Source organism: Halichoerus grypus, chromosome 4 (genome assembly GCF_964656455.1).
Source record: "Halichoerus grypus chromosome 4, mHalGry1.hap1.1, whole genome shotgun sequence".
Taxonomy (NCBI): domain Eukaryota; kingdom Metazoa; phylum Chordata; class Mammalia; order Carnivora; family Phocidae; genus Halichoerus; species Halichoerus grypus.
In genome coordinates, this window is record NC_135715.1 from 10,111,555 (window position 1) to 10,134,551 (window position 22,997).

General features: G+C 38.2%; 1 protein-coding gene across 4 annotated transcripts in view; it reads left to right on the forward strand.

The window, feature by feature from the left end:
• Positions 1–22,997, forward strand: part of NALCN (sodium leak channel, non-selective) — a 309,038-nt gene that overhangs the window by 11,894 nt on the left and 274,147 nt on the right. For all 4 annotated transcript variants that reach the window (XM_078070121.1, XM_078070118.1, XM_078070117.1 and 1 more), the window contains exons 2-3: positions 4,330–4,476; positions 7,388–7,570. In XM_078070121.1, the coding sequence (XP_077926247.1) occupies positions 4,369–4,476; positions 7,388–7,570 (291 nt within the window). In that variant the 5' untranslated portion in view covers positions 4,330–4,368. The remainder of the gene's footprint in view (positions 1–4,329; positions 4,477–7,387; positions 7,571–22,997) is intronic.

Genomic DNA, 22,997 nt, shown 5'->3' on the forward strand with positions numbered 1-22,997 from the left:
TACCATTAGGTGGAAGTTGAAGAATGAGTGTGCGGTAGTGAGAGGCTCTCCTTTAATTCATCAGTTGCTCTGTCGTTAATTAAACATGTTGTTTGCCTGTGTCAGGAGCACAGAGCATTGGAATCCTTGGAGGAAGGAGACCAAGTATGTTTTGTTAGTGCTGAATTCCTATCACCTCACACAATGGTTGGGATCCTTTTTTTATTTTTTATTTTTGAATGAATGCATTTTATGCAAGCATGAATGAATGAGAAACTTCTGCTAGCCATGAAGGCTGCTCTTCCAAAGACCTAACAGTAAAGCTGGAGGTGAGGAGTCCAAGGGATGGTATTGAACATTTTGTTTCCTTAATTTCCTTTTAAAAACTCTGCATGGGTTCAGTTAGGGAGTACAGAGGACTGATGTGGGATTGGCAGCAGAGCAGGAAGAGGACACAGCTGGAGTAAAGCTGCTGAAGTCGCTGAGAAAGATCGTAGGGTGGGGGTGATGGGCCGCTTAGCCAGTTCAAGCGGAGCGTGTGGGTTGTGAGCATGACCGGAAGTGCAGGTAAAACTGAGCGGGGCGGGGTGTGCTTACAACGTGAAGCTCAAGAAGGCAGGCGGGCTGGGAACCCAGCACATGTCACAGTGCCTGATACCGCAGCGCATGTGCAGTCTTCCTCGTGTGAATGAATGAATGAACTAAGGAACAAGAACCAAGGGGATAGGCTGAGAGCTTTTCTGGGTTCCAGGAGAGACCAGGTCAGTGTTTTGGGGAGTTGATGTCTGATATACAGGACGGGACATATCAGAAAGCTTGATGTCTGTGGCAGTCCCGACCTGAATCCGTGGCCCAGCAAGGACTCTAGTAAACGGGGCTAAAGCCAAAGGGGCCGTGTACATCAGACAGAGAATCTTCTGCGCATGTGAGGACCTGCACGTGAGGACATGGCCTTCTGCACGTGTGAGGAGCTGCCCGTGAGGACCAGCTCAGAGCACTAGGATCTGGGAGTGGAGAGGAAAGGGGGAGGGTAATGTCGGACTGATACCCACCTGCCCTGTTGAGTTTCAGGTGGTGACGGTGTCGGTACGGCCTGCACCTGAGGGCAAAAGTGCACGACTCGGGAGCCAGACAGCAACAGATGGTGATGGAGCCTGTACGAGCAGATGCTCATTTAAGGCATTAAGTACGGAGGACAGACACGGGGCAACAGGTGAAGGACATGCTGTAAACCATCATTTAGAAGATGGAAGTTTCAAAAGAGTTTAATGCAAACCCAAGAGAGCTACAAGGAGAAGAAATGACCCACGGTGTTGCAAGCACTTCACAATGAAAGAAAACTGAATCTGTTCACTGCAATTGGTCAAGAAAGAACTGGAATGTCCTAAGGAAAGAGTATGCCGATGGAAGTAAAAATTTATCACAGAATGCGAAACTGGATTTTAACCATTTAAAAGGGAGCAATGAACCAAAATATCTTTTCTCTTGGAGTTACCATTAGCTGTTTCCAGGCAAAAGATTTATCAGTGAATGTATTGTAACTGTGCAGCCTTTCCCCACTATTGAACTATTTAAATACCACTTTTAATAAGGGTGAAAAAGCTACTGGAAGCCTTGTTTTTTAAATTTAGTGCACTGCCTAATGAAGGACACTTCTGTAAACAGAAAAAAAAATATATTGGGTTATAAATACATCATAGTGATAAGGCTAAGATACACAGAAGCAATTTCCCATCAAAATAATCAGCTTACCTAGGATACTTAAATATCCCCGCTGGTCTTTATCAGGGGAATAATAGGTTTGCTGTACTTAGTTATATTGATTCAACGTGAATGAATGTAAAATCATATTTCTGTGTAGAAAGGAAAATTTTTATAATCAACTGCCTCAAATTAATTTTGAACTCTTCGTGTGTTTGTAGTTTGCATTTATTTTACTACTTGGTTGCTTTACATAATATTTGATATTATAAAATCAGTCAAGATTTCAGTGATTCTGGAGCTAGTGAGTTTTAATGTATATTTGTGGATTAACCAGGTTCCATGGGAGTTTGAACAGATGGTTTTCTTGGGCACTGTTTAATTTGGTGGCATTTTTGCAGTAGGTAAAATTAGGCAATTAATATGACAATTAGTATCATTCATCATGCACGGTTTTGGTGGGTCAAAAATTGCTAGCATAGAGATTTAAAAAAAATAATTCTGGATGTCTACTTCTTTAGATAAATCCATAATCAAAAATCGGCTTTGCTTCAGATGGGATATTTATAATAAAAGGTGCATGGAATTCATATATGAAGGTATCACATTCATACATCAAAAATTTTTCGGACTGTAAATTATGGCCAGATCATAAGAGCAGTAAATGGTCATTCATAAGTCTCCACTGGCTCAGTGAAAAAGGTATTACGGTTGGTGGCCAGGTCTGTAAAATTTTCTTGTATCATTTTTGAACAACCTTGTACAACCACACTTTATTTCCTTTGTGTTGGGTAATCTTGAAGGATTTCTAAAAGATTCTGTATCCTGTTTTTGGGTACATAGGAGACTGTCATTCAAAAAGCATCCCAAATTGAGGCCGCCAGATGTTTCCCTCCATAGTAAATCAGAGAATAAGCATAATTTGAATATTCTGCATAAATTTACATATCGATGTCAAGAGTCCCTAACTCCAATTATGTAAAATAAAATTAATTAGTGCAGCCTACTGCAAAGCCCATATTCAAATCCAACATTCAGGGCAAGATAGCCTGGAAGTACCTAGCACATCTTAAAGCCAATTAGCTCGATTTCTTCTGGGAATAGGAGGGCTGGGCAAACACACCTACCTGGGCACATCAAGGAGATCCCGGACATAGAAGGAGGCACTCAGACAGAGAATCAAAGTCAAAGCTGATCTGTCCTGAGCTCTGTGGTTTGTGCTCTTTCCCAGTGAAAATTGCAACTGCATTTATTTACAGATCCCACAAACACATTCTTGTTTTTCTCATGCTCCTGCGAGAACTGAGTTGTCCTCATTGTCCTTTGGTTAGAGTTCCGTGTCTAGCCCCAAGGAGCAGCCGAGAGGACAGCCAGCACACCTTCCTGGTGGTAAAACCACTGCGTTTTCCTGACTTGGCATTTCCAGCACTATGCGCCGCCTGGACCTTTCCCCTCCCTTTACTGGCCTTGCGCGATTCTGATCAGTCCTCAGTATCAGTTTGGTCCACTGCACACGCTTAGGCTCTGTAGTCGAGGGAGCTTCTTCTGCATTTCAAGTTTGGGTGGGTAGCCTTGGTCAAGTTATTAATCACCCTGAGGCTGGAATTTCTCATGCGGGTGTGAAAAGACGAGATGTTTTCCTGTCTAGTGTCCATTGTAAAGATTAAGTAAAATATCATTGCTAAGTGTCCAAAACATAGTATATAGCCAAAAAAAAAAAAACAAAACCCACTAGCTTTGCTCCTTTCCTTTGAGACTCAGTCCAGGTGTTCATCAAATAAGTCCGTCTATGGACTCAGGGTAGCCAGGCACCGCCTACCTTTGGGTCTCTGTTCTGTTGCACTTGTTTGCTATTTGTGTCCTGAGGGCCTGGCATACAATAGGCCCTCCTTCTGTGGCTGCTGGGCTGGGGGAGGTGGTAGCAATGGCCAGACAGAGATGACACTTAAAGCAAGATGTGGATGATTGGAATTGTGGAAATGTATGTACATGGCAAGCGGATATCTCATCTCCCTCTTCGGTGTGATTTGAATCTACTTCAAGGTAACTGGAAGAACTATGCAGTTCCAGCATTTGTAAAAGGAAAAAAAAAAAAAACCATTTAGAGGAGGTTCTGCCCCATTCTGTCTGCCCCACATCCTCTATGTCAAGGACAAAATTGGGAACTCCGTTTGAAACTATCATTGGAAATAGATGTTTGTGAGTGTCACATTAAATTAACCTGGGGGAAAGTCCTGGGAAAGATCTGAGTATTTCATGTGGATTGGTCACCTGTGTTCTGGCACAGACCGGCTTTAAGTGGAGACAGCTCTAGGCCTCAAAAAATGTCCTACTAATATGTATATCCAAAAAGGCAAAGGCATTCTACCCCAGTTAATCTAGACGAGTGCTCTCCAAACGGGCATGCAAACTGTAGATGAAGTGCACAAGATGATCTACTGGGTTGAGAAAAAAAAAAACCCTCAAGCTTGGATTAGTATTTTTATCTTACTCTTTTAAAGTTTCTTTTTGGATGCATTTATTATATATCATATAGTAGAACATGTGTCTAATTAACGAATGCATATGTATACACAGGGGACTCCATTGTTGAAGTGATCAGGGTAAAGATGGTTTAGGTCACTAACAGAACTGTCTTTCTTCTCGCAGACTGCAGTTTTGTACTTGCTCACCAAAGCTAACTTCAGCATGCTCAAAAGGAAGCAGAGCTCCAGGGTGGAGGCCCAGCCAGTTACTGACTTTGGTCCCGATGAATCTCTTTCAGACAACGCTGACATACTCTGGATTAACAAGCCAGTAAGTTTCTTTTTTGAAGAAGGGAGAAGCGCATGCTGATACAAAGGAAATTTGATTCATATAATTCAAAAATCACGTACCTTTGGCTTTGAAATGACTGTTTGAGGTGCAGTAGAATATGGATGAGTCTCAGAGTCTGGAAGTGGAGAATAATTCAGATGAAATAAAGTGGTGTCGCGGGGAGTTATTCACATAGGAAGGTCTGCTAGGTGGTCTACTCCCACTTTTCCCCCTCTGTGCATGCTGTCCTCAGAGTCACGCCATGCAGTGATAATGCCCCTTCTCAGCCTGAGCCAAAGCTGGAGTCCCAGATGAGTAATCTCTTCTATCATACTTCCTTGACTTAGAGTTCTCAGCATGCATGAATGTGTGAGGTGATCATCAAATGTTTGGAATTAAAGGTCGCTGTCTGAGTTGCAAGTGTTGAGTAAAAGTAAAGGTTAATGAGATAGTGGGTAGTGTCTCTGAAGAATTCTGTCACCTTCTCTGCCTAATGAAGCTGATGAGACCTTGAGGGGAACCCTGGGGTAGATCGTGTAGCAGCCAGAGGGTGGAACAGTATGTTCACGGCTCTCGGAAGCTCAGCCCAACCCCGGAGAGTAGGCGCCCCTTCCGTACGAACTCCCAGCCGAGGCTGAAGCAAGGGAATGAACTGTTCCCCTTGAGCTGATTGTCTTTCCCTTGACTGGGATAAAGGTCATCTGCCCGGGCTCCCTGCCCTTTCCAGTCTTCTCCATCTCATCTGCCCTCCAGACTCCGTGTCCAGCATGCTCAGATTTCCTCCTGCATTTCCATTTCTGTTCACATTGCCCTTCTGCTTTATAGTCGCTGAAACATCTCCCTCACCTACATTTCAAATTAAAATGTGTTAGTTGTACAGTGAGGACTTTTCCTATTCTGGCTCTAACTGCCTGGCCAACTGTTCTTTCCTGGATCTGCACACTGGCCACTTGAGCCTCATCAGCGTCTTCTGCTCCTCCGAAATGTCCAGCCAGTTCACGTTGCTTCCCTGCCCGGAGGCCTTTCCCAGCCTTTGATGAGTCAGTTCTCCTGACCCATTAAAGGCTGGCTCAGATGTCAGCCCACCCCTGTTGGCCTCTGAACGGTTCCTCATTTGACCCTCTCCACCACACACAGAGCGAACCTCTTCTCTTTGCATTTATCTTATTTTACAATTGTATGTAAATAAAAATGTATATTGCATATAAATATAAATGTGTTATGCATATCAGACTGCTAAATAGTGATGAGTCAGAAACGCGTTTAACATTTTTGTGGCCCCAGAGCCCCACAGAATTTCTTACACATAGAAGGTCTGCCATTCATGATTAGAGAATTTAACAGGATGGAGAATAAAGCATTCACTAACTTCTTAGTGTCCTTCACATATAAGGCTTTTTGAGAACCTCTGAGGAAGGTAGCATTATAGATGTAGCCTTGGATGCACTTAACTAAAACGATTAATGCTTAGTTAGGATTCTTTCTTTAAATTCAAAATAGATTTATTGTGGAAGAACCCATCTTTTGAAGCTCTTTTGTGTAATTAGATCCTTTGTGTTGGAGATCCAGATGGGGCTAAATTTGCACACTGGTATTTATTGAAGGGCATCCAAATTGCATGAAAAGGACATCAACCCTTAAAATGAATTGAGTCATCAGTGACTTACATGATATAGAATTAATGGCCTTATGTCTTCATGCAAACATCGTAACTGTCAGATTAATATTATAACCCACTCACCAGCCTACAAATGTCTGAGTCTCCTCACAGTTCTGACAGTCTTTTTGATTTTTCATCATGGGTGCTTGCTAGTTTGCATAGCTGAGAAGATACTTACCATGAAACTGTGACATCTTTTTCAGGGGAGGGGAGTATAATATTAAAGGATTAACATGACTGCAGATACATCCAACATTGTCAATAAATAACACATTTAAATTATATTTAAGAATTGTGTACTGGTTAATTAGCTAGTAATATTAATTGTGTGGGGGTAGCATTCAGAAGCAATGAATATTTTTTAGCCTAGGTGTTAGTTTTTGTAATAAAATATTATATGTAGGTGATCCTATTTCCTATACATACACACATGTATGTGCACACACGTGCGTATACATGTTTATCTTTTTATTTCTACATCTTTATGTTGAAGTTGAGGAAAATCTTCAAACAGCATGTGCATTCCTAGAATTGCGGAAACTTACCTTTTGGAATTTTGGAAAAGCTACCAGGGCTAAATGTGTACAGAATGTTCTTTAAAATAGAGAGGAAAGTCCATTTATTATCTTTTGAAAATGTAGGATGTCAGATTTTGAATATATTTTTTTATACGAGAATGTTACATTTAAGATACAAATGGAAAGAAAATCAGACACATACGAAGTGCTATGTATCAAGTCATTTTTAAAAACATTGGCAATCCAGGAGGATAAGCCACTGTGCTAGCTACCAGGGATGTTACGTTAAGTAAAATATAAGTCTCCAATTCCAGGTGCTCATAGTATATAAAAAGTATAAAAGTGAGGTACTGACCCATGTGTTAATGGGATCGGAATCTCCTTATGTTGTGGCCCGATGCCTTGGAAAGCTCGGAGCCATTGAAGTAGCCTGCCCAGGTTCACAGTGAGCCCTTGGCTCTCCTTAACTGCAGGAGCGCAGAAAAGTCTCTTAACCTTTCCATCCTTCCAGCATGTGGAAATTAGGCTGCTTTCAGAATTAAATGATGTAAAATATGTGCAAATATTTAGCACATTCTATGCACCTAACAGATACGAGTTTCCTACTCTCTCTTCTCCATGCGGGTGAGATATTTTAATCTCGAGATCGTATTTTCCAAATAGTGTGGTTTATAACACAAGTGTAAGATCTCATTTTCTGGTGTCAAATGATAACTTTGGACCGACTTTGCAGTGGGTTCACTCTCTGCTGCGCATCTGTGCCATCATCAGCGTGATTTCCGTCTGTATGAACACGCCCATGACCTTCGAACACTACCCTCCTCTGCAGTATGTGACGTTCACTCTGGATACTTTGCTGATGTTTCTCTACACGGCAGAGATGATAGCAAAAATGCACATCCGGGGTATTGTCAAGGTGAGTGTTCTAGAACCAAAATGCCTTGAACATCTAAGTTTAATAGTATTTTCAGAATAATTTCAATCAAACAAAACATCTCTTTATCCATACTGAAGCTTTTAAAAATAGGGCATAACTCCAGAGATTGGTGAAAATATGATGCATAAGAACATTTAAAAAGTGAAATAAATTGTGTAAGACACAGAGCCTTGAGATATCCAGGAAGGAGAGAGATATTCGGACTACAGGCTTCATGGCCAGAATAGGGTCGATTATGCCACCTATGGGTGAACCCATGGCCTGGCACAGTGACTAGCCCAAGCGTGGCACCTGTGGATTTATGGGATGCCCAATAAATGTTACATGATAAAGTTACAATGTGATGATATTCAGGATGTCATTAACCTGAAATGTTCTGAAGATATAATGGGGTGAAAAGAAAGGGCGTGAGGTGGAAAGCAGGAGTATAAGAAAAGCAAATGGCACCATTGGGAGACAAGAAATAAATAAAAGAAAAAGGAAAAGAAAGAAAAAGCAAAGAAAGAAAAGTTCTGTCAGAGGATATTCCTTCTATATATTACTAACCTTCACACAGAGGATAAAAATAGGTAGATGATGCTGTCTCTCTGAAATATTTGAAATTATGCTATTTAGGGAGCAGAAGGGACATAAGGGTCTGCAAATGACAGATTAGACTCAAATCCTAGCTCTTTCCTTTACTGGCTGTATCAGCATCTCCAGTTATGTAATTTTGATGGAAAAGGGCCTTATTTTGTACTAGGATTTTAAGAATCTAATGAGATGATGCATAACATGGAATTACTTATGGGTCAGTGCATCTCTTTATACATAATTCATTTTGTATTATCCTTAAAAGAGAGGGGTCACAGTCAGTGCATTACTCTTTTTCATTTTTAACCTTTTGAAAACCTTTTTATTATGGAAAATTTTAAGTTTACACAAAAGTAGAGATTATAGTTGTCATGAATCCCTATTACTCAGTATCAACAGTTATCAATATTTGGCCAGTTCTTTTCATTTTAAAGCAAGTCTGAGAAATCAGGTCATTTCAGAAGTAACTCCTTATGCATTACTGACTGAGAAACTGTCTTTTTAACATAACCATCATGCCATTATTGCATCTGGCAAAATTAACAATTTCTTAACGTATGCCAATACCCAAGTCATAGACGTAGTTCCCCAATTGTCTCAAACATTTCCTTTTAAGTTAGCTTCTTTGAATCAGGACTCCAACAAGCTTCACAAAGTATATTTGTTATATTTTTAAATCTCATTTAAGTCTCTTTATGCCCCTTAATTCTCAACCCCACATATCCTGGAAAAAAAAAAAAATTCTTGTCATCGATCCATTGGGAAAATGAGTCTTGTAGAACATTCTGCATTCTAGATATGGCTAATTGCTTCCTGGTGGTTCCATTTTTAGTTTCTATATATTCCATATTCCCTGAACCATTTTGATTTTGACCAGCAATGTACGCAGGTGCCTCTTTCCCCAAGTGGTTGCCACAAAATAGTTTGTAAAACTTTTGGATATTTGCCAATCTGATGGGTGAGAAATGATAACTCGATGAAGTTTTAGTTTGAATTTTCCTTTTGAAAGTGAGGTTGAGCCTGATTGTATACAAAGGCCATCTTCAAGTTGTTACTATTTTTCATTCAAGTTTTGGGTACTCTTTGTGTTGGGAATATGAACCCTTTGTGATGTAAATTACATTTACTTTTCCCCTTTTATGATTATCTTTGCTCATGGTTATTCAGGCCACACACACTTCTTCCTATTCCAAATCATAGGCTGTCTTTCCATTCGATCAAGTCCACTCTTGTGTCTTACAGGAGTGTTTTATACTTCTCCTTATATGCATTTTGCACATTTTTTGTTATATTTATGCTTTGGTATGTTATTTCATCTTTTTGCTATCACTGTGGGGTCTCATCTTCTACTAAGTATTCTAACTTGCTCTTATTCTTTAAATGAAGCCTGTTGATTTTTTATGTTAATATTATTTCCTGCTACTTTACTAAATTTACTAATTTCTTATATTTTTTATAGTAGTTTTTCCATTAATTCTTTTGGTATTTCCATATCATCATAGTATATAAAAATACAGATTTGTCTTTTTATTTCCAATTCTGAGGTCTCTAGTTGCTTTCACTTATTTAATTGGGTCAGCTCAATTTTAAATAGTACTAGAGGCAGTGAACATCTTCTTTTAACCCTGGGCTTATTTAGAACATCTCTCACGTTTCCTCATTAAATAATTTGAAGGATTAGGGTTTGAAGTATGTATATTTTATCAGGTTAAGAGAACAAGCATTTAATTCCAATTTTTTACTGTAATATCAAGAATAGCTTTTAAATTTTGTTGAATGATTATTTTTCTTTTTAGCTCTTGTAATAGGGTAGATTTCCTGATATTGAACCATCCTTACATTCCTAGAAAAAACTGAGTGGGGTCACGACACAGTTTTCTTCTGGTTTAATGTGCTATTTGATGATATTTGTTATTATTTTCCTCATTTTAATTTTGTCTAATCTTTGTCAGGTTTTGATATTAGATTTTCCATGTATGTGTGTATACTCCTATGCTTTAAAATAGTCTGAATAATCTTTAAATTGTTTTAACTTTATAAGTTTGGTACAAATCTCCTATGAAACCATCTGGTCCTAGTGCTATTTTTTGGTGGGACTCCTATTTCTGTTTCTTCTATGGAAATTGTTCTGTTCAGACTTGCTTGGTCTATGGGATCTGTTTGGTGAAGTATACTTTCTTAGGAAATTATCCACTATTTAGTTTGTTTAATTTATTAACAGAAGATTGCATACAATAATTATAATTTTCTCTATTTGATTTATATTTCCTCTGAATTTTGAATTTTTTGTTAGAGTTTCTTTTGGTTGGGTTGGATAGTATTGTTTATTTATTTTGTTTTGTTTCATTTTCTTTTATATTTTTTAAGATTGTATTCATTTATTTGAGTGAGAAAACATGAGTGGGGAGGGAAGGGGTGATGGGGCAGAGGGAGGGGGACAAGCTTAATCCCAGGACCCTGAGATCATGACCTGAGCCGAAGGCAGACACTTAACTGACTGAGCCACCCAGGTGCCCCTCATTTTGTTTTAGATTAGCCAATTGGTTTACTTATCTTGTTGATTTTTAAAAAGAACTAGCTTATTTATTCATTCTAACTCATTAATTTATGCTTTTAACTTTATTTCTTTCTTTTTTTTTTTTTTTTGCTTTATTTGGTTTACTTCTTTTGGTCTATTTCTAGATGTTTGAAGGTGTTTCACATTTTCATTTCTTGAGATTCTTAAATATGTTATACTTCATTGCTTCTGGTCTGGCTGTGAGAATGTTTCTTCCTTCTTTGTGATTTGATCTTTCTCTTAAATACTGAGAGTCTTTCCTTTTATTAGTGAACTCAGTAGATTTATGAGAATATGTCTTTTGTTGACTGTTAAGGGCATAGATACATCACAGGATATTTATTTTATTCCATTCTGTCTTCAGGGTTTCTCTTATTTTCCAGTTACCCCAGATTATGTTTTGTTCATTTATTTCCATCATTTTCTTTATGTGTGTTTTTTTTTTTCCATTTTTATCTTTTCTATATTCTGTTTCCCTATTGTGCTCCCCATGCTGTCTATTCTATCTTGTGTTCCTTTGAGTTTACTTCTCTTTCTAAAATGATTTTTTTTCATTTCTTTCTAATTCTGATTTTTTCCTGAACACTTTTCTTTTTTCACAGTCTCCTACTATTTAGACATCATTTCCATACTTCCCTGTTTCCAGTTTTGTAGTACTTTTTAGTATCTATTTTTCTTAATTTCTTTTGATCACTTCGTTATATTGTACTACAGTTTTTATCTGCTTTGTATGTTTATTCTTTGTGTGTCTTATTTTTATACATTATTCATTTATATATTTATATGGACTTGATCATATATATTGTAATATATATAATCATAAGTATGATTATAATATATTCATTAGGACTTGATCATAATCCTTTTGTTCTGTTATCTTTCTTGCTATTGCTCATTTGAAATGGGAGTTTCTCCTGCTTAATGGGTAGAGTAGCTTCCATACATTATCAGTTTGAGGGCTCCTTCCCCTGTTGTTACCATGACGTATAAAATATGCAGCTTCTCTGTGTAGCAACCATCCCAGATCTGAGCTCTGCCTCCTCTGGACTGCTGGTCCTCTTATCTAATCCTTGCTATCCTTTGTCCCTCATGTCCCTGCCCTAGCCAATTTGGATTCTACTCCAGGAGTTTTTCTTTAGCTTTGGTCTCTGGTCTACCAGAAAAGGGTTTTTAATCAGGTCCACTTGGGAGATTAGGATGTTCTATTAACTCTGATCTTTCTGCAGCCCTTTGGTGGGCATTTTGCTTTTGTTACTTATTTTTGTTTTGTTCTTTTACTTTGCATTCACCTGCCATTGATAGATTGCTGTGTTACATTTCTAAGAATGTTGCCATTTATTCTCAGGTTCACTTTCTGAGGCTTCCACTAAGTGTTTTGCTAGTATTTGCTAGTAGTTTTGGTGCTATGAAATTCTTGGATCAGCCAGAATTCCCCTGCACGCCTTCCCTCGACAACCTCCCCAAGCTAGGGTCTTGAGTGGGTGTTGATATTGTCAATAGTTTGACGTTTATTTTGGAATACGTTGTCAGTTAGTTTTATTCAAGACTATGTCCATGGATATGTTTTTCTATGCTATCTCACTTGCTTTGTTTTCTTAGGAAATTCGGGAGGTTCGAAAAAACTGCCATCATGATCTTACCCAAATTGAAGTCAACTGCTTAACCCTTATAGTAGTTTATTTGGCATATACTTTGTGTTAGGCACAACTGCCTAGTGCCCGGCAAGAGACGAATCCTGTTGTTGTTTTTAAAGGAAGTGGTGGGTGGTCTCCTGGGTATATTGAGTGAATGAGGCACCGGAAGAGCAAGCTTAAAAAGCATACTCCAGGGAGCTCTGCACTCGGGGCAGCAGTGACCTCAGCTCAGGTCACACTTGGGGACAGTCTGGTCCACATACCCCCACTGCTGACACTGAACATTGCCCCGGGTTCTCTCTGTCTTTGTCCTCAGAAGTCAATGTTCACAGTTCTGAGAGTGAATATCTGGTTGGCCAGGTTACATTAGGATCTAGAGGAGAAGCCATGGGGGAAGTGCAATTGGTGCACCTGATAGTGAAGAGATAAAGGACAGGAGTGAGGCTGGAAGCTTGTTTACAGATACATTTTATTAATTCCCAGAGCACGGCTCTCAAAGAGTTTGTTATCGTCTGACTTCTCTCTTCTGATTTCATTGTCATAGTGGCCTTTAAAGAAATAAACTCAAAAGAGCTCACAAGTACTTTGGAGTTTGTATTAGTTTCCTACTTCTTGCATAACTAACGACAATGATCTTGGTGGCTTAAAACAACAGAAATTTATTGTCTCACAGTTCTGGAGGCCACAAGTCCAAAACCAGAATGTCACCAGGGCCATGATCTTTCTGAAGATTCTAGGGGAAACCCCTCCTTGTTCTTCCTCACTTTGGGTGGCCCTGGGTTGTTTTTGACATTCCTTAGCTTGTAGCTGCGTTGCTCCAATTTCTGCTCCTGTCTTCATGTGGACTTCTTCCTTCCATGTGCCTCTGAGTGTCTTCTCTTCTTTTAAGGACACTAGTCATTGGATTTAGGGCTCACCCTAATTCAGTAGGACCTCATCTTAACTAATTACATTGTTGAAAGACCTTATTTCCATATAAGGTCACATTCTGAGGTTCTGAGTGGGCATGGATTTGGGGGGCACACTGTTGAACTCCCTGAAGAATTAGCTTCAGCTAGCCACTGGGCCAGCCAGCTGCTTGCTATTGTCAGATATTCAGCTTTGAAAAAAGCTTTCTGAAGTTTGTGCAATAACTCACAGAAAATTGGGGTAGAAATACAAAGGAGAAATTCAATTCAGTATAGGAATTGAACTTGAAGGGAACCATCAAAGCCACGGCAATCCTAATGCATTTACCAAGAAACCAGTAAGCTCAGAGAATCACCAAGAGCCTATTGTGGGTACAGTAAGCATGGGCCCCAGGAAAGCCAGCATGGCTGTAATATGTGATCCACAGCTCACGAGGAAGAGTTGTTGGCTTATGGGAGCAGTGGGCACCTGCCATGCCTCACCCAGTGGATTTCAGTGTGATTTGCAGTCAAATGCTCTACCCCTGAGCTATACCTCCAGGATTTCAGTGTGATTTGAAGATCGTCTGGGTCTTTCACAAAGTTGGTAGTCCAGATATTCTGAGCATTGGGCTTAGATATGTTGAGATGCCCAAAATTGGAAGCTAAACCAGGAGGTCAGCTTGGGGGAAAGGTGGTCTTGTGAGGGTGCTAGAGGTATCCTTTATGCCACTGCAATTTCACTCCCAGTACAGCCTAGCCCTGTTTTGAATTCTGTGATTCCCCGGAGGGCCTTGGATGACCCTGGCACTCGTGTATGTTGGTCATTCAAACAATGGCAATCTCTGAATATTTTTTGGGATTCAAATCATCATGTATTGATTTCTTTGAGATTCCAACTTGAAGGAACAAAAGCAGGACATTTCCTAGAATAAAAGTTTTGTTTCTGATGTTATTTAATAAATTAAGACTTGGATTTCACATCATGAAAATGACGGTAGACTTCACAATGTCACAGTCTGATGATAAAAAGAACAGAGGTGGACTGAATATATTCATGCCAAGTGAACCGAGCACCGAATGAACAGAGGTTTTAATAGTTCAAATATTAAAAGTCAAAGCAATCATTAGATAAGAAAATATTTGATTTATGACCAGGTTGTTTTCAAAACCCTTTTAGTGAGTCATGCCCAGTATTTTCTGACTTCCATCAATATTTGGATGATGAGCTGTTGACTAAAATTAAAAGTGTTGCTTCAATTTTCAATCTGTAAGAATTGAAAACTGAAAATGAACATCAAACACAGTCCTTCTGTTTCTCATTTAGGAATACTTGGATTAAACACAAATATAACGCAGATTATAGTAATACTGCCTTGCTAACCTTATCTGGAAGTAATCATTACAGCCTCATATCTCATTAAAACTGGTATTCAGTGTTTAAATGCTAGCTGAGATTTGGGTATAGGAAGTCTGATTATCCTGAACCAAGCTTTACATTTATCATCTCACTGAATTCTCACCCTTGAGGTACCCACTGCCCAAAGTCATGACTTTATTCTCATTTTTGTAACATAAATCTCTGCAGACATGCATGTTATGACAAACACAGACCAAAGAGTATGTTGGATTTGAGATTACATTCTTGTATTTAAAACTTAACTTACTTTCCTTTGAGGATATGTACTTAGAAGTGGGATTTCAGGATTATAAGGCAGTTCTGTTTTTAATTTTTTTAGGAACCTCCATAATGTTTTTTTTATAATGGCTGGACCAATTTATATTCCCCGCAACAGTGCACAAGGGTTTCCTTTTCTCCACACCCTCCTCAACACTTGTTATCTGTTTTCTTTTTGATAAATCCTAACATGTATGAAGTGATATCTTACTGTGGTTTCGATTTTCATTTTCCTGATTGTTAGTGAAGTCGAGCACCCTTTCATACACCTGTTGGCCATCTGTATTTGTCTTTCTTAGAGAAATGTCTCTTCAGGTCCTTTGCCCTTTTAAAATAAGGTTATTTGTTTGTTTGTTTTTGCTGTTGAGTTGAAAACATATGTCAACACCTAAGTTGTACACCTTAAATATATACAATTTAAAATTTTGGAACATATACTAAAGCTGGAAACAAATCTTAAACTTTTCATAAAGTCTTAGTTTTAGCAAAATATCATCTGTTACAGTACATTTGTGTCATTAATTTAATTTTTATTGACTCCATATTTTCATTTTATGAATTTGCTTTGGTTTACAGTTGCATGAGAAAAATGTAGGTATTTAAGTTACTCCATAATAAAAAACATCAGCCTATATAGGGGCTATATGATCATTTTCTAGAGGACCTCATGTCACTCAAGTTTGAATTACTATGCTCTCATCAGTTAACCCTACTATATATTTTTAAACTTTTATTAAGCACCTGTCTTCCAAAAAGCTTGTTTTTTCATAAAATATTTCCCTCCTTTTTCTACATTAATTCATTTTCCAGTAGCACTACAGTTACCTCTTACTCAACTTTTTAGTGTCTTTACCCAGAAAATTTGCAAATATGTGCTGTGTTTGTTCACTTATAGGACTTATGCTTGTGTTTTTCGCATACATATGTAGGGTCATTATGAATATATATGTGCATATCATGTTCTATTTTAAGCATCAGGTTACGCTTTTATTAATAAGTTTTCACATTGTTTGTAACAGAACTGAACGAATATTTTGGTTGGAAATCATATTATATGTACTGATTTCCAACCAACATATTTCTGAGGAACAGTCAGATTTAGTTATTAAGTGAGTAACACCAGTATGTCATATGACCTCTGTTGGAAGACTGTGTGTGTGTGTCGATGTACACATATGTCAGAGGTTTGGGGAGTGCTGGCCTTTTATTTTTGAAAGAGTGTTTTCCATGCATAAAACTATATTAATCCATATACAATGTTTATAGAAGCAAACCAGTGTATTGTTGCTCCTCATCATATGCAATGTTCTAAAATCATACCTAGCCTGGTTTAGCAACGTTATGGTACATCTGAAATTCATACCTAATGCTTAAGGTAAGGTGATCTAATAATACCTAGTTTATAGAAGTATCTACAACAAACCAAACCGAGAAATTTTATTTTTCAAGACAAAAGTACTGCGGCTATGGCTTTCCAGGATTGCCCACTAATTTTATTGACTGAGTGTTTTGCCTAATATATTAAAGTATGTATAAATATAAATTTAAGGTGCTACAATTTTAAGATACTGAAGATATAAGTATAATACAAATATAAGAGGGAGTTATGTTCTCAAACCCAAGTACAGTTTCCAAGTTTCCCTTTAATCATTCAGCAAACATTGATTGGAACACTTATACTGAGCTCACCACTGCCCTAGGAGAAGAGACAAACAGCAGAGCCCCTGTCATCAGGGTACGTCTGGGCCACTTTGTGGATTAGACTTGTAAAGCACATATAAGCATTCCTCATTTTCTGTGTCTGATCTGTTCCTGCAAATATATTTCAGCATATTTTCAGAAAACTGGAACCTATATTCCATCAATTTAAATGGGAAAATCAATAATGCATCATAGAAACCAAACCAGCTTCTCCAGATATCACTAAATCACTCTCTAACACTAGATAATAATCTACCTGTACCTTTCCGTATAATAAACACATTTAAAACACCTATCTCTTGGGGCGCCTGGGTGGCTCAGGCGGTTAAGCGTCTGCTTTCGGCTCAGGTCATGATCTCAGGGTCCTAGGATGGAGCCCTGCATTGGGCTCCTTGCTCAGCGCGGAGTCTGCCTCTCCCTCTCCCTCTGCCTGCCGCTCTGCCTACTTGTGCTCTCTCTCTATCTCTCTGTCAAATAAATAAATAAAATCTTAAAAAACAAAACAAAACACCTATGTCTCAATTATTTGTACTTACTGAATTCAGGAGTGGGTGTTTTGCATGCACCAAACAAAAGTGAGAGCATGTGCTCTTATGTAAATAAGCAAAGAAATAATATGTGAAAGGACTATCTACCATGTTTGATTGAATCTATGAGGTCATCACTGGTAAGACGAGGTTATCACTTTATAGTCCTTAGGAAATAAAAAGTGCTACTAATTACACTTGGATTGTAAGATGGAAGGTTGCAATTGATGCACTGATTACAAGATACATCCTAAATTTAGAAATGTTAAACTGTGTTGGGGTGGGGTGGGGGGATAGTATGTCTTAAAATTGATGAAATAAGATCAAATGACCTGAGTTGGTAGACTCCAGTCTTAGGTACCGTGAACAGCTAATCTTCTCAGAGAAGATAGGGAAAAGGAAGATTGTGACGTACCTGACACTTATCTCTTGTTAAGTAGATGATTGATGCCAGCACAAAATTTAGCTCAAAAGAACAACAGGGTTATACATGCATTGCCCACTGTATCTTGGCAGGATTTATGGGCAGCTTCAGTGTTACCACTAACACACACACAGATTCATTATAGTGGTTCTTCTTGTTACATAGTGATTTGGGGGTAAATATTTTCGCAAATATAAATGGCGAATTATTTGTATCGTGAGAATTCAGATTGTGAGAGATATACCTACCTGTTTTGTGCAAATGCTGTAACAGTATTCTGTAAAAGGTATGGGGGAAGGAGGGCACAAGAAATAGTGAAAAGTCTTCTTGGAGATATCAGAGAAGTCTTGAAGAAAGAGGGAGAGGAAGCCAGTGTCCTGAAGGATGAGTAAATGTGGTCTATGGCAGGAGTGTTGGGGGATGGAAGTAAAGGATTTCACAGGGGGAGAAAAAGAATACTTGGAGTCCCAAAGGCCTGGAACAGCCTGGTGCTTTGGTGAGCTCTAGGGAGTGAGAAGTAGCACGGGGGCACGCAGAGGATTCTGTGAAGGTGGCCAGCAGCTCGGTGGAGGGCCTTGCATGCCCTGTGAGGAGCTCAGACTTCATTCTGTGCTCAGTAAAGGTGCGGGAGGGATTCAGATCTGAGAGCGACATGATCTGCTTTGGATTCGAGACGTTCACTCTGGAGGTGACGTGCTCGGTGCACTGCAGGAGAAACTGAGGCAGGAAGTCCTTCTGGCAAGAACGGTCTTCAAAAATTTTTGTTAAGAGACATGTTTTGTCTTAAGGATTTCACATCTTTTATAATGTTCCCCGTGCTTGAAGTTATCTGCCAATTCATTCCCATTCCCTAATAATTCGTTCCTAATTGCCTTCCCATTAATTCCTATTCTGAGAAGCATTCTAGCTCACCAGATCCCTGGAGGCAAAAATAAACCATTTGGGTGATAGATGTTTGTGTTGTTGTAAAGCATCCCATGTATTGCAGACTGCGAAATCTGCAGACAATTCTCAGTTGTCTATTTGTCATCTGGCAAAAAACCCCAGTGAAGGTAACATGCATGCTCTGAGCAGTGTTGAAGTGATAAATAATAATGCTAAGACACAGTGACAGATGGGCTCTGGGAACTGGGAACAATAAATCATGGGCTTGGGAAACTATACCAGTGCATATCATTTTGGAACTGCAAACTATATCCCTATAAATGTCTTCAGATGAATGTGTTCGGTTCGTCTGCTTATTAAATACTTGCATGGCGATTTAAGTGACTCTCTAATACTGCATAACTGACTGGCAGCCTCTGAGTGTTTACCTTTGTAAAAAATGACAAACAGCTCTTGAGTAACTCCTCAGCCACCAGAATGCTGCTGATTTGTGTTTATAGCTCCAGATTCTCTGCTCTCCATTTTTGTTGATGGAACAAGCAAATTAAAACCTTTCTCTCATATTTGAGGTGTTAAAATTTCTTGAGAACCATGCATATTAGGCCCTGGTTACATATTTTGGAAGTAGGGAAAAGGAGCAGCTCATTATTTGCAAATATTATATATGGATATGAATACAGTAGGATTTTAAAAGGATCTGGACATACTTCACCAGTTGTGATTTAAAGTCTTTGACACACCAAAAGGAGAATTTGGTCAATGTGTCAAACACAAAATGTATTATGAGATTGTATTTCAAAGCGCCAGATTCAAAGTCTGTATTTTATTTATTTCAAATTATTTTAGACTTATGAAGCCTTAGTGATTATCAGTAATGAATAACATGATATACATTTCAATTCAGTCATGTTTACAATTACATTATAGTGCACAAATTATATTCACCTTGACCCGATTCCTGTTTGCATGGCATGTAGCTTTGTTTAGTCAAACTGTATGAATCCAGGAAATATCCCAAAGTTATCTCATTATTTTCACCTGTGGTCTTTCATGATCATATAGGAAAAAAGTCTTAACTTGAAGATATTACCTTGAAAGGTAATAGTACATCTTTCTCTCTTTGCCTGGAGTCAAAGAATCATTTCTTTTAAGGACCAATACTTATTTCAATGAATGGTTGCGTGAATGGATGCATTCATGAGGCATATGAATGGACTTCTTACTACATGCATTGTAATCTGCAGAAACTCTCTGAGATATTGTACATATGCTTATCTAATTCATTCATTTAATATCTGCTGTATGTCATGCCCTGTGCTAGGTGGCTGAAATTGTCTAGTCTCAAGGTGTTACTAATCTTCAGAAAAGACTCAAATATTTATGGTGGGGATAGACTATGTTTTAATGCAACACCAGAGAGTAGGTTTAGAGAAGGTTTGAATGGGAAACCCAAACTTCACAACTGGAACTGATAAATAGGAGGGAGTAAACTGTAATTCATTCAACAACCAGGTGGAAATTACAAAGGACGATTCTGTAACTTACACAGTATGAACGTGTTTTTAATACCCATGAGCTGAGTTTGCTGCTTGTTGCATTATGTGTGAGCTAAAGCATTTATCAGGATAGGCTATGGTCAGATCTGAGTCTGGAGAGAAAAGTTGGCACAGACTTGGGAGAATTTTTCAGGAAGACAGAACAGCATGAAGAATAATGAACACGGAGCCTGCGTGGCTCAGTCGGTTAAGCATCCGACCCTTGCTTTGGGCTCAGGTCTTAATCTCAGAGTGGTGAGATCAGGCCCCATGTCGGACTCGTGGCTCAGCATGGAGTCTGCTTGTCCCTCTCCCTCTGTTCCTCTCCCTGCTTTCTCCCTCTCTCTCTCTTTCTCATAAATAAATAAAATCTTTCAAAAAAAAATAATGAACACTAAAAAGCAAAACTTAAAAAATAAAGGGCGGGGGGACATCTGAGTGTTACTGATCTTTGTGTTGCAGCTCACAGCACCACTGCTTATTAAAGGTTTTTATAAATATTAAATGCCTCTTGGGAACATGAGCCAAAAAGTAATATATAAAACTTGTCCCAGTGGCTTATTTCACATGTATTATCAGGAAAGTCAAAAGAAGCCAGTTCTCATTGGCCATTACATACCATCTAGTGTGTGGTGGTCTTGTTGGCAACAGGTAAATGCCATTATGAATTGCTGGAAAGTCTAAAGCAGAGCACATTCCAAACAATGCAACTGAAATGACTTCCTAATTCAGAAATAGTTTTCTATGTTATGTAGTGGAAGTTTTGCTAAGCCAGTTTTCATACTGTGAGCTCATTTGAGTTAGACTATGTTTGCATACTTTTGTTTTATTTGTGATCCCCACCAGGGCTTCTAAAGTGATTTTAAATAATCCATCCTTTTATATAGTTGAGAATATACTTTAGGTCATCATGGCAACATCAATTTCCTTAGCAAACAAATTTATAAAGTAAATAAGAAACAATTCAGCCACCTCTGTTTTGATAGCTTTATATTCTAAATTTCTGGGGCCCCAGTTTTTCAAAATTGACTTTATTTGTGCCAACTTAAAAGCAAAAAAACTTAAGAAGTTTTGATAAAGCTAGAATGTTCTTTTTAAAAATTTCATTTTGAAAATCTATTTAAAAAAATAAAACACATGAACATTAGTCAAAGACATGTGTGAGTATAATGTGAATAGCATGTTTCTCTTCCCTCTTTGGACCCTTGCCACTCAGGTACCCTTCCCAAGAAATATCACTGTTTATTCTCACTTTTACATTTTAAATAATCCTAAATATAATGAGATCTCATCCCGTATCTTATTGAATATAATTTGTTACTAAAGCAAGTTATGAGCAACAACGGAGTCTAATTGGAGTGACACTATGTATAATATTTTTTAATGACAAAAAAGAAAAAATAATACTGTTTGGGAAAAATACCATATAAACTCATCCTATTAGGGGCCTGTGTACCCAGTTGATCCTGGTGATCCTTTTTCTGCCAAACATTTACTTTTAATCGTTCCTATTTTAAAATAGTTCCTTTTTTTTTTTTTGGTCTTTCTGTTTTTATTTCATAATTTCTTTTTTTTTTAGTTTTTATTTAAATTCCAGTTAGTTAACATACAGTGTAGTATTAGTTTCAGGTGTACAATTTAGTGATTCAACACTTGGATCCAACACCCAGTGCTCATCTCAAGTGCCCTCCTGAATCCCCATCACCTATTTCCCACATCTCCCCCTCTGGTAACTATCAGTGAGTTCTCCATAGTTAAGCGTCTGTTTCCTGGTTTGCCTCTTTTTCCCCCTATTATTGTTTGTTTTGTTTCTTAAATTCCACATATGAGTGAAATCATATGGTATTTGTCTTTCTCTCACTCACTCATTTTGCTTAGTATAATACTCTCTAGCTCCATCCACATCATTGCAAATGGCAAGATTTCATTCCTTCTTATGGCTGAGTGATAATCCATCGTATATATGAACCACCTCTTTATCCATTCATCAGTCAGTGGACACTTGGGCTCTCTCCATAATTTCGCTATTGTAGATAATGCTGCTATAAACATCAAGGTGCATGTATCCCTTCGAATTAGTGTTTTTGTATTCTTTGGGTAAATACCTCGTAGTGCAATTACTGGATCATGGGGTGGTGAGGATGTGGATAAAGGGGAACCCTTTTACACTGTTGGTGGGAAGGCAAACCAGTGTAGCCACTCGGGAAGACAATATGGAGGTTCCTCAAAAAGTTAAAAAAAGAACTACTCTAAAATAGTTCTCTGCTGAGTCCCATAAAATTTCAGCTTTTGTTTTTGGAATTCTTTGCATTTTTTAAAACAATCACAACTATGCCTAGTTCTTAAAGATCAAGTGATATTTCTCTTTCTTCCTTCCTAACATTCCAGGAAAAGTACATTTGTTTAGTAAAAGTCAATTTGAAAATATACACTTTTTATTTTTCTTCATAATACTTACCAACATATATTGTAGACTTAACATTTTTTTAAACTGAGAAGGTAAATCACATAAGGAGTTTTTTGTTTTTCTTTTCACTCCTGTGTCATTACTGCCTTAAACACTGTCTAGATCATAACGGTATTCTATACATTGAGTGAACAAATGAATGAATGACAGAATGATTGAACAAGAAATTTTGAATTTATTGAACAATAAATATTAAGAAACTCAAGGGAATCTTTAAAGTGTAACTTTAGGGACGCCTGGGTGGCTTAGTCAGTTGGGCATCTGCCTTCAGCTTAGGTCATGATCCCAGCATCCTGGGATTGAGTCCCACATCAGGCTCCCTGCTCAGCGAGGAGCCTGCTTCTCCCTCTCCCTCTGCCTGCAGCTTCCCCTGCTTGTGCTCTCTCTCTCTGACAAATAAATAAATAAAAATCTTTAAAATGTATCTTAAATAATTTGCGTTCCATTATCTTTTTGGTTATCAATTAAAATTAGGCTCAGAGATAATTCAATTATATATTGTCTATATTTTGATTATAATTTATGTTTTCAGTTAACT